General features: G+C 40.5%; 1 protein-coding gene across 6 annotated transcripts in view; it reads left to right on the forward strand.

Moving 5' to 3' along the window:
• The window catches only part of epha3 (eph receptor A3), a 124180-nt gene extending 106079 nt beyond the window's left edge, over positions 1–18101 (forward strand). For 3 of the 6 annotated variants that reach the window (XM_061723785.1, XM_061723786.1, XM_061723792.1), the window contains 2 exons: positions 7103–7258; positions 14670–18101. In XM_061723785.1, coding sequence (XP_061579769.1) covers positions 7103–7258; positions 14670–14775 — 262 coding nt within the window. In that variant the 3' untranslated portion in view covers positions 14776–18101. Of the gene's footprint in view, positions 1–7102; positions 7259–12062; positions 12182–14669 lie in introns of all 6 variants that reach the window. The other 3 variants (XM_061723787.1, XM_061723790.1, XM_061723791.1) reach the window with 3 other exon arrangements.
• The last annotated feature ends 722 nt before the right edge of the window (positions 18102–18823 follow it).

The following is an 18823-nucleotide window of genomic DNA, read 5'->3' on the forward strand; positions in this document are numbered from 1 at the left end:
TCGTCAGTTCTGGGCTGGGAGGGAAACATGCATTGGGCCTGCAGCAGACGGCAATAGTATTATGGAGATGTCAGAGCTCATAACATTGACTAATGATTTCTTAAGAAAGTGAAAATAGGTCCCTTGGAGTTTGCATGCAATTTTCTTGATTGGCTTTTAACACTGGGTGAGCACAGCCCGGTCGACAGAGGCCTGCCTGGTGATTTATTAGAACTGTGTGTGTGTGTGTGCCTGTGTGTGTGTGAGGTGGCAGCAGCAGTTGCACTGCGGGAGCAGCTGCACACGGCTTCACACACCTCGTTTGTCTCAGGGTTGTCCTGGCTGGCTAATGCCCCCCGCCACTCCCACCCCCACCCCGGGCTCACTCCTTAAAGCCCAAAAGCCCAGACCAAAGCCCGCGACTCCAGAGTACAGCATCTGGAGACTTTAGAGGTGGGACCCTGGCCCGGTTTACTGCCACTGCATGTGGATAGAGAAAGACTGGGGGGTCAATAGGCCAAGGTTGGCTGTCAGAGACTAATTATGGGCCAACAGGAGTCCAATCAGGGTTGGAGGTCACCGTCTCAATTGCTTTTCAAGGTGTCTAAAACATAAAATTGCAGATGTTCCTGTTTTCAAAATGAAAATGTTTCTGCTTTCTGTTCCACATAGTGTGGATGTTTCTGCAGCTATAGTGTGAGAAAACAAATGTTGTTTCTTCTAAATACATAACATTTAATTAACATGCAGTGGTCAGCGATGCAGTGCTACAGATGATGCTTTATATCTTAACACCCTTTACCAAGAGAATTATGCCATTTGTTTGAATCTTTTTAATAATGACTGGGCTGGGAATGGAAAGGGAGTTAAAACAACCACTAAGCAATTTATTGGTAAGGGGGTTGGGAGCAAGTAACACAGATTAAGACAGGAGTAAACATTTCATTGCAGACAGGGGCTTAGTTAAGAACACAAAGCAACAAATGTACAGTATTTGTACAATAAATATACAAGTATATAAACAGCTGGAATAAGGCAATGATACACAAGCCACTGTGAATGTCGGCCACTTAAGCCAATAAGAGCGTTCCCACCAGAAGCACTTCAGCGTTTTTCAGAGGACTATTTGGCCTTCGGCCCGAGCTGAGGCACATTGACGGCAGATTGGATCAGCAGAAAGTCAGACACAAGATTGACAGAGTCCAATTTGATAATAAAAAACACGAGTAGGCTCCAACTCGTTCTTCCATGTTACATAGCGACCCCGGTCTCAGAAACAATCTAAACCATTTATGAGGAGAGGTTAAATTTAAAAAGTCAGTACACTGTATTTGACATTGATTGTACTTTTTATAAGTATAATAACAAAAATGACAAGACATGGTGAGAAATATATCTTTAGCAGTTTGCTGTAGGACTGTCACGCTCTCTCAAAACTGTCAGGTAGACTCACGGCCTCCCAAACCGGGCCTAACGGGCTGCTTCGCAAGGCATTCTGGGCCTGAGGTCACACCAAGCATGGTGCGGGGATCAGTTCATAACGTGAATAAACAAAGAAGGCCTTTGAGAGGGTATTAATATTACACTCCTTTAAAAAACAAGTCAACTTTTTCGGTGGATTTGAAGAGGAATTGAGGGACGGCCTGCTTCAAAGAATACACGTCCCACGGCAGATGAAAATACACAAAAATGAGCTTTGCAAATGGTGTGACAAGTATCTTTTGTACTTTAATCAAGATTTGTAAAAGGTCTAATCTGTCTAACGGTTTGGTAGTTAGAACAAGAAGGTTTGTGGTTCAAATTCCAGCTGTGTAACTATTCCGGCTGTCCTTGTTCCTACACTGGCTCTGCTCGGTTTCCACCCACACTCCAGAGATGGGATGATCGGAGACCCTACATTGAGCAAAGGTGGAAAAGTGATTGTTAGTGGTTGTTTGCCTCATTTGTCTCCGTGTGGCCCTGTGATGGACTGGTGATCTGTCCAAGGTGCACCTCTCCTCTCGCCTGATGACAGCTGGGGTAGGCCCCAGCTGTCCCAGTGACCCTGAATAAGATGGAAGCAGCAATGGAAAATGAATGACTGAATGAATGACCAAAATGGAATCAAAGTGCCCATTAAGCTTCTGTCAGATGAGCTAAGTGGTAATGATCAGCACTTCATCATCCCCATCACCAGCCAACAGGAGAACATGTACCAAATGGCCTCATGTCTATGTTGAAGGGGCCAGTTTTGGTCTGATGCAGCTGTCTAAGCTCCGCCAGGTTCTGGCATAGCCTTCCCCTACTTTCTGGCCCAAATGCTAGAGCGTTTCCCCTCCACCTCGCCTTGCTTGCCCCGTGAGCCCTATAAAACAAGAAATGTCACTATCCTCATTATTTTGAGGTCAAAATAAAAATAACGTCTCCACATTTTATTTATGCCTCCTTCTTTTCAGGCTGGAAACTTTTTTTCTATATGTTTTCACATCCACAGGAGGTTTAAAAACCATCCTTTGGCATCAGACATATGTTGTTTGTTTTCCCCTTATTTTTCCTTTTTCCTCTAGTTCTGTTTCCTCTCCAATCATTTAGTCTCTTGAGTCGCTGTGATGTTTCTGAAAATGTAACAACAAAGGAAATGGAGAAAATGACAAGGGAGGCGAAACAAGGTCATTTGCAGTTTACGTCTCAGTGGAGGTAGCAGAAAGGAAAAGAGGGCAGAATATTTGAAGAGAGGAGAAATAAAAAAAAAAGAAATGATGAAGATCAATAATCCTGGTACAAAGCTGTTGATTTTCTCTTTTTTTTTTAAACTTTCTCAACCTAAAACTTCAACATTTTAGATATTCAGCATATAAATTTGTCCCAAACTGCTATAAAACAGATCATTAAAAGTGATGAGGTCTTCTCAGGAAGTGTCACCCTCCTCCCTCCACTCCTCTCATGCAAACCGCTACCCCTTCCATCTAACCCCAAATTCCCTCCTCCTCCTCAGACAAATCAGTTTTTCCAAGAGGTCCTGGGGGGCCCTCAGCATTTTGACAAGCCTCTGATCTGGCAGGAAAAGACTCAATCATTGTAACAACACCCACTCCACCACCTCAAGTGCATCCCTTCCCTCCCCTCCTTCTTTTTCTTCTTCTTTCCTCTCTCTGTTTGAGATCACAGGTCTCTTTTCTCTTCTTGGTATGCCGTCTGGCCTCAGTGGGGCGTTTCTGACACTGTTACTTAACGGCAGCCGGGTGGATTTCTATTCTAACACTCTTTTGATGATACGTATCTTATCTAACTTATATCGCACTGTCATGGATGATGCAGAGAATATCTCGAGTGGGAAAAATAAACAAAGCAAAACCTGTTTTACTTGTAAGAATAAAATAATCCAAATTAAGGGAAATACATAAAGATATACAAACAAGGTCATTATGAAAAATAAAATTATGTTAAAAAAAGTATAAAGTGAGTAAAGTAAATCCATATTATTGGAAGCCTTGTGCCCCTTTGAAACTTTTGTCAGATTTGAATGGCTTAAAGGCTGTTCACTTGCCTTTTTTCGCCTGCATTCCTTGGAGTTACCCTGTCCCCGGATAGCATTTCCCCGAATCACTCACACAAACATTTACCGTGACTCCAAATTTCCCCGCGGATACAAGTCACTTGGACGGGAGGTGGACTTCCTGATATTCACATGAGTTTGTTTACATTGCTTTGAATAGTATTCCCCAAGGGAGAACTTATTATTCTGTCTTTCTGTCCTGTCCTTTCCTGCCCTTATTCTGTTCCCCAGTGTTTTTCAAACCTGTCAGGCAGGTGCAGCAAGTCTTTATTAAAAAAAAGAAAAAAGAAAAAGGAACGGCTTTAAAAGCTGCTTCCTGCTCCAGCGGTGGATTGATTGTTTTGTTATTAGTTCCAGTTTGAACTAATGAGTTTTGACCTTGTTCCTTAATCTCTGCTTTGATGAGATCCAGTTTCACAAAAGCAAAGGAAACCAAATATATATACAAACCAGTAGTACGGACAATGAAAGTTTGACATCGCTTGACAAAGTTGGGTCTCTTGTTTCTTTCAGCCTCCACTCCACTCTCCGTCTTTAATATTCATCTCTTGCTCTTTATAGGAATCTCTACCTTTTGTCCCTCTTAACCCCCCCCCCCTCACCCGCCTCCCACCCCTTGAAGAAACATCAATCAGAGGTAGACGGAGCAATGCCCGCAGCCTTTCTTCCTCACTCTGTTGTTGACTGAGCAATCTAAAGTCCAGCATGGTGCATTTAATTTGATTTGATTCAATTGAAACCATCCAGTCTAATAAAATCTAATGTTGCATGCTTCCTCATGGTAAATGTACTGCAGGAAGAAGGGATGAAATGAGACATTAGCTGATGCTGCTGTTGTTAACAATCTTGTTCTTGAATGTATCGTGTAAATATTTATAGTATAAACATTTTCATCCCTATCTCTCTCTCTCTCTTTCACCTATACACACACACACACACATATACACTCACCGGCCACTTTATTAGGTACACCTGTCCAACTGCACGTTAACGCACATTTCTAATCAGCCAATCACATGGCAGCAACTCAATGCAGTTAGGCATGTAGACATGGTCAAGACGATCTGCTGCAGTTCAAACTGAGCATCAGAATGAGGAAAAAAGGTGATTTAATGGACTTTGAAAGTGGCACGGTTGTTGGTGCCAGACGGGCTGGTCTGAGTATTTCAGAAACTGCTGATCGACTGGGATTTTCACGCAAAACCATCTCTAGGGTTTACAGAGAAAAAAAAAGTGAGCGGCTGTTCTGTGGACACAAATGCCTTGTTGATGCCAGAGGTCAGAGGGGAATGTCCTGACTGAGCTGATAAATAGGCAACATAACTTAAATAATCACTCGGTACAACCGAGGTATGAAGAAGAGCATCGCTGAACGCACAACACATCGAACCTTGAGGCGGACCGGCTACAGCAGCAGACGACCACACCAGGTGCTTCTCCTGGCAGCTAAGAACAGGAAACTGAGCATACAATTCACACAGGCTCACCAACATTGGACAACAGTAGATTGGATAAACGTTGCCTGGTCTGATGAGTCGATTTCTGCTGCGACATTCGGATGGTAGGGTCAGAATTTGGTGTCAACAACATGAAAGCATGGATCCATCCTGCCTTGCATCAACGGTTCAGGCTGGTGGTGGTGGTGTGATGGTGTGGGGGATATTTTCCTGGCACACTTTGGGCCCATATACCAATTCATGTCATTAAGCGCAAATCATCTCAGACTGGTTTCTTGAACATGAAAATGAGTTCACTACTCAAACAGATCTCAGTCCAATAAAGCACCTTTTGGATGTGGTGGAACGGGAGATTGGCATCATGGATGTCCAGCCGACAAATCTGCAGCAACTGCATGATGCCATCATGTCAAACAAGATTTAGTTTGCTTTCTCTAGCATGTGTTGTAACTGGTGCACTAATAACAGATATGATGCAGTAGTTGCAAAGTCAAACTTTTGAAAAGTAAAACTGTTTTAAAAAGGCATATATAGGCCAGCTAATGTATATCCATTCACTTTGTGAAAATGTTCCCTGTAATCCTTCCATCCGCAAACATTTCCCCGGTACAGAATGTACCGAACCAATGAGTTTCTGATAAGATTCCAAGAGCAGCTACTTAGACAACCAAGATGTAAAAAAATATAAATGATATAAGGAATGATATGATATGATATTAAAAAAAAAAACTAAAAAAAAAAAAAAAGCAAGATGGCTGCACAATTGAATAACACATTGGAACAATTTTGATTTACTGGAAAAAAATTAATTCAATGTCTATTTCCAACACACCATTCAAGATGTCTTTTGTTGATACTAGTCTGATTGTTTCTTTGCTTAACTCATATGCTTCATTCTTCAGTTTGAATTTAGGCCTATCTAGCAGCAGTTCTTCTGCGTCCGTTGGTTCTGCACACTGCACCCAAATCAGAGATGAATCCAGAGGAACCATACTAATTCTTTGTATTGCAGAGGAAAAGAATTAGGATGGCTAGCCATGCTTATTAGGAGCATCAGTCATTCAGTCTGACAAACTTGATTAAATCCTGATGGATGGCTGGTGTGAAAGCTGAAAGCTGAAAACCATTTCATACAGTATGTCACATGTTTGCCTAATATTTTTTTCCGGGAAAGGCTTTCAGGTAGAAGGATTTGTGTATATTTTTTTACCCAAATTGGTCTTTTCTCAAACGTAATCATGTGCTTCAATTTGGAACAGGCTCTTCAGTCGTAGAGGTGTCACTCAGCCATGCAGATTTTCTGTCCCACCCAAACAGCGTGTGCTGGGACCTGATTTCCTCATGGTTTTTGTGGAGTATTGACCGTATTGAAAGTGGAGCTTATACGAAATAGATGCTAATAAGTACAGACATGACTTAGCCTCAGGCTCTGATATGTCTACCTGGGTTTGCTGGAGAAAAAGCTGGCTAATTGGGACCAGAACTCAGGTCACAAACTGTGTTATCCAGCAAAATGTAGACCTTAGTGGGGCTCCTGCAGTTCCTCCTGCAGAGTTTGAAGGAAGATCACGATGGCTGCACATGTGTCAATGAATCACAGAAGCTGCACTTACAGTGATACACCTATACTCATGAAACGTAGGGTAGGATTACATAGGCAATTCCTTGCTGGCTACTTCTGCAACACCTTCTTCAAGAAAACCGGAACTAATCATTGTAACATAAAAACAAACGAGTAATAAGACACTTTTTCAAGTAGAAAACCCATATCTTCCAGTTGCTATTCCTCTGACATGTCTATTAAGTCACCACTGTCTGGTTGCTGACACCAGTCACGAATTCCTATCCACATCTGTGCTCAAATGCTGTGTGCTTGAGGGCACAGACTTGCAGTGTAGACACTCAATATTCAAACCGTCCGTAGTTCGTGTCTGACTGCGGGCCAGACAGCACCTGTCAGGCAGTATATAAGACTGTCAGCTGATGGTCGGCGTGATACAAATGCACCTGTTTTCCTGAAACTATCCTCTGGCCACTCGAGTCATTTAATGTATAAAATTGCGACAGGCCGTTCATCATTTCTGCAGCATTTGTTGCTCCTTTAAAAATGTATGTTGCATCCTTCTGTCAGGCCGGCCAACCTGTTGCTGAACAGGAGCAGTGTGGAGGTTCCCCCGATGGGGTCGACAGGTGACTGGATGGATGCAATGAGGACCTTGCCCTGCAAGGAGGCCTTCTCCGGGGTCAGCTACAGCTCCTGTGACACCCTGGCCAAATCCTCCACAGAGTAAGACAACGACACACACAGACACACATATTAAGGTTCTCTGCCCATTCAAGCCAGAGTTTACAGGGCCCCTCTACCAGAGGCAAGGCAAAGGAATCTGAAGAGACTCTTGGTGAAGTTCAAATTCACACACACCCACTTGTTCTCAGTAAATGAAGAACGCTTTAGAGCCATTTGTAAAGATTTCCAAATGAGACTCAGGGTAACTCAGGATGACGGGTCTTTAGCCACGCTCTCAGCGTTGCTGGTATGAGCAGAGGGGAAGGTGAGAGTATTTAAAGAGAGAGGAAAAGTAGAGCAATGCCAAACAAGAGAATTCAAAAACGCAAGTGGAAGAGTTGAGCGCAGCGAGTGGGAGGCTGTTGTGGGAGAGAAGGAGATGGGAGATTTGTTGAGATAAAAGAGCAGATAGAGGGGTCTTTGAACGAGAAAAACGAAGGCGTAGCTGTCAAATAGGTGTGCAAAGAAACAGCACTCCTTCTGCTGCAAAGTACAAAAATGCAAAACAAAAACCAAGAAAAGCTTGCCAGAATCCTTGAAGTCAAATCTTTAAAAAACCCGAAACAAAAGTACACACTGCCGTACTTACAGTACATTCCTGAATCAAATATGTTCACTTGTACCACTTCCTTCTGATGAGTCATCTTTCAGTTTTTCCCATATGTGTGGTCACTTGACATCTTTTAAAATGTATCCTCATATCCAACACATGGTACTTGTAACAACTACAAAGACTTTTTCTTGTACATTTTCCATGAAATGTATTCTCTTCCTCACACCCTCCCATCCCCCCCTCGCTCTGTTGGCCTGCTGCTGCTTTAATTGAAGTGGAATGTGACAGGGTAAATAATTGGACATTTCTAATCATTGTGATCAAAGCAGCCATTCACCGTGGTGATTCGCAGCACTGGGGTAATTGGGGAGTGCTAGTCAACGCTACAAGCAGCTGTAACTCAATAGCTTACCAACAAAGGCAGTCATTAACAGCGTTGGGCTTACTGTGTTAGAAAGAAGCACTTTGAAATGGACAACTATTTAAATGATGTTGCCTTTTGCTGCTGAAAAGGCCAACAGTGGAGGAAGTAAAGCTGTTGGGTGAAAGAAACTCCCCGTATAAAGGAACTCTGAAAAGTAGCGACTTGTGACGGAAGCATGTCAAAATGTTGTCAGTTAGAAATATAACGAGTAATGCTGTTTGACGATGATGTCATTATTCAGAACTCATGTATTGTATAGAGTTATGTTCTCAGTCCTGAAAGGTTTCTCAGAGTTGACTGTCGTCTCTTACCTTTTTTCTAGTTTATTATCGGTAGTTCTATCATCTCTTCTTTAAAAATGTTCTTGTTTTTTCTTTTCTTTTCCAGTAATTTCTCTTCCACTTTAATCAATGAACTGGATCAATGGGTGAAAGCTTGTCTTCAATACATACAGTATAATGTATAAGGGCTTACACTTAAATGGAGGTGAAAATCCACGTTGGTGTAGATGTAATTTGTCACTCTGAAACTGCAGAAGAATAACATCAGACTAGAAAATGTGTATTGGTCTGCATTGCCTTTTCTGTGAGTAGATGTTAAATTGAATCAGCGCTGAATTAATCCACTGAAGACTCTGTCCGAAGCATCCAAGCTCAGCTACAAGGCTAACAGCTTTGGCTCAGACGATCTATTGCTCAAAATAGATTGCTCTATTGATTCGTACAGTCTTAATCTAGTCCTTGATATTCAGCACAAGACCTGGCAACGCTTTGACCTCAGAGGAACAGTTATCATAGTTGGCTGCAGCATGCTGACTCATCTGCTGGGGTAATTGATTAATCCTTTTGGAAGATGGGATGGACTGACTGGAAAATACTGCATCATTTGAACCGTATTCTTTTTCTGCACAGGGTGCACATCAAGTTCATTTCAGGTGTTTGATTGAGGGAATGGTGAACTGAATGGTGGACGTGACTTGCTTACACATAAAAAAACAAATAAACAAAAAAGGAAACAGCGCAATAGTACATTATGAGTGCATACACTGGATTTGTTCTCTTTTTCAATTCAGTTCTGCTGTCAAAAGTTTCTGTTTGAGAAAACATCATCATAACTACATTAGCTCACGTTTAAAAGTTTAAGACATTGAAAACACAAAAGAGACAATCTCTTGCTTGTGTTTGCATCAAATAAATGCATTGAAAAAAAGAACCAGTCGAAAAGTTGACAGTGCCCAGCAGGAGTTTTGCACTGAGATGGTGGTATTTGTTGATTCAGTGGTAACGCATGGGAAGGGGACAGAAACAATCAGATGTTAAACTTTAGAAAAGACGTTTTTACATTGGGTCCTGCTAATATCGCTGGATGATAAATGCGTGTTTAATACGCATTGGTAATGTAAACGCAAAGCGTGTTATTTATCAGCTCAGGCCTGAAGGTGAGTTGAGGGGAGGGAAAGCGAGTCAGGAGGCGTCATCTGCGAAACATAACGTAAGCTGATTGGGCATGTGCCTGTAGAATAACATATTGTCCCTACATCAGTAAGATTTATCGCTGTCAGACAGGTGTCATTTTCAAAACGAGGATGGCCATGTTTTGCTTCTTGAAAACCCTGGTTTGTCATCTTTTTGTCCAGTTGTTCAAACATGGACCATCAGTGACCTTCGTGGTTTTGGACATACGCCGGTTTATCGTGTCCTCATCCTTAGCTGCTCGCGGATCTCCTCATCTCCCCAGTTACCTATTTTGCAAATAAAGATCCGACCTGTGACCTCCTGCTGCTGTTGTTACTTCTATCAGCAGTTTCTTTATTTAATAAAATAATAATAGATAAATAAAAAATTCCCTGGTGAGAAAAGCCCTCAACTTGAGGTGTTTTCCTTTGAATTCATTACATTATTGTGGCAGATCAAAAGATTGATATATAACAAGAAAAAAGTGGCTTTATAAAGTAATTTATTTATTTTTTTAACAGACTTGAACAGATGCAGTCCTAGCCATTTACATCCACTTGGCAAGAACATTCGCCATCCTCGCCATCGCAGACGTGTGCATGCGTGCGCAACGCGCGGCGCTCTCCTCGAGTTTAGTTTGGGGAAGAGCGTTGCCGTGGCAACATCGTCGCTGCCAACATTAGCTGCGGCTGCGTTCGCTACCGGGTGCTTTGCGTTTATGAGGCTAAACTTGAGCTGCTTCGGTGATGAGCAAATTCCTTTAAACAAAGATTACCTATCACTCTACCTTTATCAATGGTGCCGTTTTTAAAAATGTAAATTCCCCATTCCCCTATCAACGTAGCTAAACACGCCCACACGCAGAGACAGCCAATCAATGTCCACTTCAAGGTGGAACTGTTTTTCACCCACAACTCAAGCACAAGAATCCCACTGCACAAAAACAGATTTCAAAATAAAGGTAACTTGCAAACAGAAAAAGTAAAGTTAGAGATTAAAAAAATAGATTAAACAATTAAAAAAAAATAACGGGCCAAATATGCCTGTCATTAATTAATGGCAATTAACGTGCTCATTTGACACCCCCTACACACATGCATGCTCCCTGGGCATGCAGACATGGGTAAGAACAGGTGAAAAAAATTCACACTTTTGCTGCATAACAGCTGATGTTAACGACAAAGTCAGCAACTTTTTCACATAGTTGCACCTTCAAAAAGAATGCTTTCAGACTACATGATCTTTTCCTCGGCAGAGCTCGCTGGGGGGGGTCGATTAGAAAACAGGAGGTCGGCGGTCAAATATCGGCACTAGATCGCTACAGAAACGGCTGAAAGATTTGTCAAAGACTTTGGTCAAGTCGTCGCTGAGACATTGCTGCTGGCCAGATGTATAAAAGGCTAAATATCAAGATCCGTTATGGGATTCTTATTTGAGCTGCAGCCAATATGAAAGCAAGACAGTGATTGAGGGCGACCTGAAGGACAATAGGCACAGAGATGCAAAGAGCTTCCCTGGGTCACTTCCAGATAATCGACTTTTTGCAGATGTGTATGCCTCATTTCTTATAAATTCTTTGGCAACACAATGTAGTATTAAAGAACAGCCAGAGGAAGGGACTGATGTCAGACTGTGTAGTGCGTTACCCTCCTTGAACGATCAGTAATGTAATATTAACAGCAAAATGACTTTAAGACTCCCAATTACACAAAAGGGAGTTGTGTAATCTGAAGAACCCATAAATCTCAAGTCATATAGTCTGAACGCAGCCTGAAGTGTCTCATCTTCCAGTTATGGTCGCATGATATAGGCGTGGCAAAATATGAACTGCCCCAGAAGAGCTAATCATGAAGCAAATTAGTGCAACTGCATGGTTTCCAAATGTTTCCAGATCTCTTCATCCATATACTGCAGCAGTAGCGTTTACAAACTGAAACTGGATCTACATTTCAGGGCCAAGTTGCAGTAGTAGTTGGGATGCCAGTTGTTACTGTAATAAAGGTTTTTTGTTTCAAAATGAAAAAGATTTTTTGTGGACAATGTAAAAGCCTTTCACTGCAGGTCAAGGGAACAGATTTGTATGAATTCACCTACAATGATAGAGATGAATGAACAGATTTAGAGAAGGAACTGCATCAATGTGTTGTTTGTATTGTATTTGTTTGAGTCAACTAATGTGGAGAAAAGGAATGAAATGTTACTTTTACAACAGCTAACATACCTTATGAAATCAGAATGTGACAAATATGTATATTTTCTGCAAACAATATATATAAAAATACAATGAAATGTGCGTTACCATCCAGAATGTTGCAGTTATTGATGATATACCATTACAATGTGTTAATTTTGCTGGGCTTGGCTGTGTCTCAGTAGAGTGGTTCTGACCGAGGTCCACGTCACACCGGCCACATGCCCAGAGTGGGAGCCGTCCATGGGGATCACCACCCTCTAACGAGCAGCTCCTCTCCATCCTCCTCAGGTTCTGGATGGTGGGTGGAGGACCGAGGCCCCAGGCCCTGCCTGAGACTCAAATCTTACCTCCACAGCCACTGCTACTAGCCTTCTACTGTTAAAGGGATAGTTTACGTCTGTTCAGTGACATCTCAATAACTTTAGTAACATATAATTGAAGCTTCAATTGCAAATACCAGTAAAACGCCGCAAACGTTCTGGAGTATAAACTTTAAAGACAACCTCAAATCTTTAGGCTGCTTAATTTGGACTCAAAATGTATTATATACACATATATGTATATATATACACATATATATATATATATATATATATATATATATATATACATATATATATATATATATATACATACACACACACACAGAGTTAAGAAATGCACTACAGCTAATGATCAAGACTCATTTTGGAGCAATAAAAATTCTTTTCATCAAAGCTTTATTTAATTAGTTGATAATATTGTCACCTGGTTGTGGCTGAATGATTATTAGCGATACACAAAGAGCTTGGCTGGGTAAGAAGACCAGCCAAAGAAAACAACAAATACATATATTTTCAATTAATCCAAGAATTTGATAATAGGATACAGATCATTTTCTCTGCATCAAAAACTCCACTCTGATAAAAATCCCCTACTAGCCTACTTTAGCATATTTTGAGTGAATTGGGAGTGATACAATTAAGTTAAAATAGACTTCCTAATAACACCAAAACTAATTTACATGTTGTGGCTCGTACAATCCGCTTGAATTAATCTTTAAACTTTGTAAAATGATATGAAACAATCACTTACTTAATGGACAATTGTCCATCAGGTCCAGTAGTCATGTTTTCTTTCTTTCTTTAATGTACTGGGAAGATGTAAGAAGCCTATTTAGGATGAAAATGTGTCCTTGGTTGTGACACAGATGGTACTTCTCTGCTTTTCCAGACGTGTCTAGCGTCACATCGACGCCAGCACCTGGCCCAAATTTGCTGCAGAAAAGACATTCAATTGGTGTCTTATTATACCTTATTAGATACTAAACACACACATTACCTGGCAACAGGGCTGCTCCCGGCAATCACTGCACCTGGAAATGGTTCTTCTCCCAAAAATATAGTTCCTCATCTGCTTATAGGGTTGCTGCGCCTCATTTTGCAAAGTTAGTTCAGCGGGAGCTAAATGTACAAGTCACGACATACTGTACACAGGAATATTTTTGAGTTTCTATGTAGTATGTACGTTACCAAATAATGGATTTTTTGTGACCTGTCCTTTCACTTTTATATGCTCTTTAATTAAATATTCCTTATCTGATTAATCAGTAGAAATATTCAAATGGTAAAATTTACAGCCTTTTCTCATTGTTATATTTTTTTTCATGACAGAACTGTCATATTCTAGTTCTTTTACCATCATTTCGTAGTAGACACTGGAGATGTAATGAAAAAAAAAACAAAACAAAACAAAAAAAAAACAGCAAAATGTTAGAGAGTGATGTGTTTTTTTAATTCTGTGAAGTCACATGTTAGGACACTAAGTATTGAGCACTAACTCAAAAAAAAAGCTCTTTTCTATTTATATTGGTGTGTAACAATGTCACAGAACGTTAACTATCCCTTTATACTGTAAAACAGAATCAACTGTGTAACTTCGCTCATTGTGGCGTCTACATTGTGAGAATGTTTCTGAATGGCTGCTTTGGCAAACTAAAATCCTTTGCTTGCATCTACAAAAAAAGAAAGATATATAAAATGTTTCAACAAGTAATCTTTTAATAGCCAAATATGTGTATTGTTTGATTGCAGTTATTCTGCCTGCAGCTCCACCACTCCTACTACCACAGTCTGAAGAAGATCTATTAACATGTGCTTTGAATGTGACTGTACTGCAATCTTAGTAATGTCTTGTTTACATTGCTCTGTGCAAATGTTCAGTACTTCCAAGCTGCTGCCAGTCTCTGTTTCAGGACAGGTTCAGTAGTTAAATTAAGCTTTTTTTATATCAGGATTACACTGCATTACACATCTAACAATAACAAACTTAACTCAAATAATCTTTTGCTCCAGTGGTCTTTTTGGATGCATGTACATAACAGATCTTATAAAAGCTTGTGAAAATATTAATAAGCCACCTCAGCGTCCGTGTTGTGTCCCAGACATGTTCTGGTGCTGCTCCTCCCAACACGCACTCTCCCCTGCTGAAGATTCAGGAGGCCGTAGAGTTTTGATCTGCACCCCTTGCATGCTGTTGTTTCTTTAGCTGACAGGGTCATAATAGCAGCTGTCAGTGCGGCCTGCTGGGAAACGCAGTATTTTGAGAGTGACAGCTTCACAGGACAGTGAAGGGAGCAGCACTGGGAGCATGTCATTAAATGTCACATGGGTGTCAAATTCGCCATCACTAACGCACACTTTGCATTTTTCTTCCCCCCTCCCCATCTTTCCTGTCTTATGTCTGATTCTTTTTTATACCGTCATCCCCTCCCACCCTCCTCTCTGTCCCTCTTCTTCACAAACCAGGGATCTGAAAAAGGTTGGAGTGACTATTGTCGGACCGCAGAAGAAGATAGTGAGCAGCCTGAAAGCCCTCGATTCCCACACCAAGAATGGCCCGGTACCTGTTTAAAAAGAAAATCGATGATAATAACAACGTAAACCCAACAAATAAAAACCACCAGAGACCTTTCTGTTGGCCTGTGTTGATTTACTCTAACACAGAGGATGAATAAACTGAAAATGAAGGACAAATACAGTATTAATTACATGATGTCTTTCATCGTTTTGTTGAAAGACAGAATTCTGACAGAGAGTTCAGCGCAGACCTGCCAGTTTCTTAACTGGCTGACTCAACCCTCTCCCTCCCTGCCCAAGTTGAGATGCCTTACAGACTAGTAGGGAGGGAAAGAGAGTGGAGGAAAGATAAGGAGGTCAAAAAGATGTGATCAGGAATACAAACGTGGACTGCACTGGGATACAGGGAGCGGGGACGACCGTAAAGCTGGAGCTCTCCAATGATTGCGCTTTAGCCACAGGACGCCACACCGGCACCCGGTCGAAATGGTGAAGAGCCTCGTGTGGACGAGCATGGCGTACAGCAGCAACTCACCCAGATGTTGACCCCTCCTGGAGCGATGCAGTCTGAGGCTGGAAACAATGTTGTAGCTACCTACATTTAGTGTCTCTGTCCATGAGAGAGCTGAAATGGCATGGACACACTTAGACGCTAACCGAGCCATTTTACTCTGTAGCTCTAACATATAGCATTTGCATTCAATAGACATGTCATATGAAAGCAATAATGATATAACCCGTCAAATATTTTCATTGTATGGAAGCCATGGGTCTGGCAGATGTGTAATGTACTGAATGCTGTGTTTTGAAGATATGGGGGCCATAACACACTTCACACACAGAATCACCCGGTGACTTTAGTGCGAAAATCTCAGGATGTGCATGCTCTGTTTTCTCCGACAAAAGCAAACCAACAGAGAAGAGAGAGCAGAATCTGGAACTGAGAAAAGGATGGTTAGGAAAGACTTGAAGGAAAAGAGGGGAGGAAGTATAAACAAGATGATGGCGGAGAAAACTTGAAGATTAAGCATTGTCACTTCTCAATGTGGCCGTGTTGCAAAAGTGTTTCAAAAAATGAGTTTCTTTTCCTTGAGTTTCTTCTTTAAGAAAAACATGTTTGCACCTTTGACCCCTCACAGCAACAGGTATTATTTCATTGTCTGTGTTAAGATCAGTTCAGTAGGTAGTTGTACACCATTTGCTTAGGTTTGAATCAATAATTTATTAACAAAAGCCATGTGAGATAATTCTGTTTTTTTTTCTTTGATTGGACATTGAAGGAAAAAAAAGTTTGTTTTAGTGTTTGAATAGCTTTTAACCCTTAATTGTTGGTGTACTCAATGCAAAAAGCAGAGTGCCTCTTGTAGTTGGGCTGTATCGTGGTGGGATCACCAAGCAAAAAGCTTTCCTTTCATGTCATTTGGTCTTTTTTCTGTATTCTCATAAAAATACAGGGTTAATTAACAATCTCCCTTAAACTAGCTCTGTTACAAAATGCCCTGAAATACAGTAGATGCCACAGTTCTAACAAAACAGTTAAGCCTGGCCAGCCATCCTAATTCTTTTCTTCTGTGATACAAAGAATACATGTGATTCCTCTGGTTTGACTTACATTAGATTTTCAGGAGGTATTACCAATGAAGACGTCTCCTCCGGATGCCATTGGACAGGCATATACAACCAATCATAGAGACAAACCATGTGACGCAGGCAGAGCAACAACCACACAATTATCACCAAAAGAAATCCAAAATAGCGTGCAGCGGAGTTGGAACACTAGTGAATGACTGCCATCCGTTTTGCAGTTAAACCTTGAAGTCCAAGGTTTTATTAGCCATTCTGCAGCCACCATTGTTTTGAATTATGGCACTTTGAAGCTTTTGTGTAAGTCATATAGCCCGATCGAACCCTGTCGTGATTGGTTTGGTATGTCCTATACCGGTGAAAATTACTGTGAAAGGGAGGACTAACAGACCCATTTCCTGAGAGAATATTCACCTCATTAGTTGGTCTGGCTGGCCAGGTGATTCCCAGATAGTATCATAGTTATATCAGTACAGGATTGGATTTCCTAAAAGCACCTTTAAAGACCTTTATTCAAAAGAGGTACCTATATAAAGATGCTAATATCCTGATTTGATGTCACCCAACTGATCCCTAAGTGCAACACTTACCCAGTATTTTTTGAACTGGCACTTTTGGTACTTTGTGCTATTGGGTTGGGTAATATTTAACCGCTGTGGTGTTATCTTTATGCCTCTTACAGCACTCAGTACACGTCATTGTAGCACTTTGAATGGAAATATTATTGCCTTGGTTTTGGACTAAGCTCGATTAACCAACAAAGTTGATGCTGGTGCTTTTGGGAAACCCAGCTCTGCTCAGTCTGTCGGTTTTGTTTTCTGTTTCTTGGTCTACCTGTGGATGCTGCTGTTGCTGCTATGTGTTCTAATTAGCATGTACATAATGTAAACCATCATACTGAAAGCAACTAGCACTAGAGATCCCACTATATGTACATGGCCATCCCTTTTTGTACAAATGTTTGTATGTATAAATGACCGAATAAAAAATGTGCAACATTTTTAATTAAAAAAAGAGACAAAAATCATCTGTATTATATTTTATCTTATTTTGAATTATACTTGTCAGCTTTTTTCTACAATAAGAAGGCGATTATGATTACATTATTTATTTCTTAACATTTTACATTGCATTGTTGATTTTTTTTTCTTTTTATAAACATAAGGTAAATTATGTGTCAGTGCTGTCTATGTTCTGCTTAACATACTTTATGAACCCGCAACATCTGAGCGAGCAATACTGTTAAGAACCTTATCCAGATCCCTAATTTTATGTCTCAAGACTGATCTGTGTGTCTGTTTGAAAGTTTATGTGTGTAAATGTAGATGGCCTTGTCTACTAATGTAAAATGGTTTGTAGTGGAAACATTTATATTTTTATAATAAATATTGGCAAAATATTTTCCAAAAAATGAATAATGATAAAACTGCTCCCGTGTTTTGTTTTTATAACATGTGATGCTGTTACAGTTCAGCAAAAACATTTTGGCCACACATCTAATAATAAAAAAAAAGGAAAAACAATATCACAAATTCTATTTTGATTTTGCTTTTTTTTATCAGTCTTGTTCACATTTATAAAAATCTGTCTTCCTTGTGTTGTAAGTGAGATCACAAGGGAAACCATAAACAGCTATGACCTACTGACCCACAGGATTTCTGAAAGCAGCACAAAGGAACGTTTGCAACTTTTAGCTCAACAGGTTCCTCTGTAGATGTGGTGGTTGAGCTTGTTTCTTTGTTGTGTTTTTTTTCCTCAGTCTTTTTCAATACAAGTTACTTTTTGCCAGCCCGGCCCGTGAGACCACAAGCATTGGTCCGTGCTTCCTTTAAGTCATTAAATATTCTTTCAAATAATTTTAAAGTGATATTTTGTGCTGATTTGTTCTCCACAGCCAGTGAGTGGGTAAAGCTCTTCTACTTGTGGGGCTGGACTTTAAACCCATTTTGCATGCTCTGATAAAGCCATTGAAATGGTAATTAAGCTACGACAAGACTGTGGAAGGATGGAGAAGATGATACTTGGTGTGTTATGCTCTAGTGACAAAGATAGCTGACTTTACATGTTTAGATTATGACAGTGATGGACAAGATCTAATCTTAAAAGCCTTTGCGACCTTCCCAAAAATGTTGAGTTACAACAGGAGTTCAAGCTCTTTGAAGACATTGGAGTGTCACATGAAAAAGATCACAAAATGTGTCAGAATTAGCTGTTTTTTTTTAATGACAATTATTATTATTATTATAACATTTATATGGTTTATGGTAATTTGTTGTCAAAACACATTTAACTTTACATTAATCAAAACTTAATCTATCAAAACATAATATATTAGGCATTATAAGGCTAATATAGTGATAGAATATGAAGACATTAACATAATGATGGTTGAAATCACAAAGACTTTGTACAGTTAAGATTCCTCTTTCTGGTGCAAACAGCTGAAAAACAGCAGTTTGAGAAAAGACCATAGCATAGAAGAGTCAGAGCGGACTGACCGGGGCTGACATGTGGGAGAG

Source organism: Cololabis saira, chromosome 6 (genome assembly GCF_033807715.1).
Source record: "Cololabis saira isolate AMF1-May2022 chromosome 6, fColSai1.1, whole genome shotgun sequence".
Taxonomy (NCBI): domain Eukaryota; kingdom Metazoa; phylum Chordata; class Actinopteri; order Beloniformes; family Belonidae; genus Cololabis; species Cololabis saira.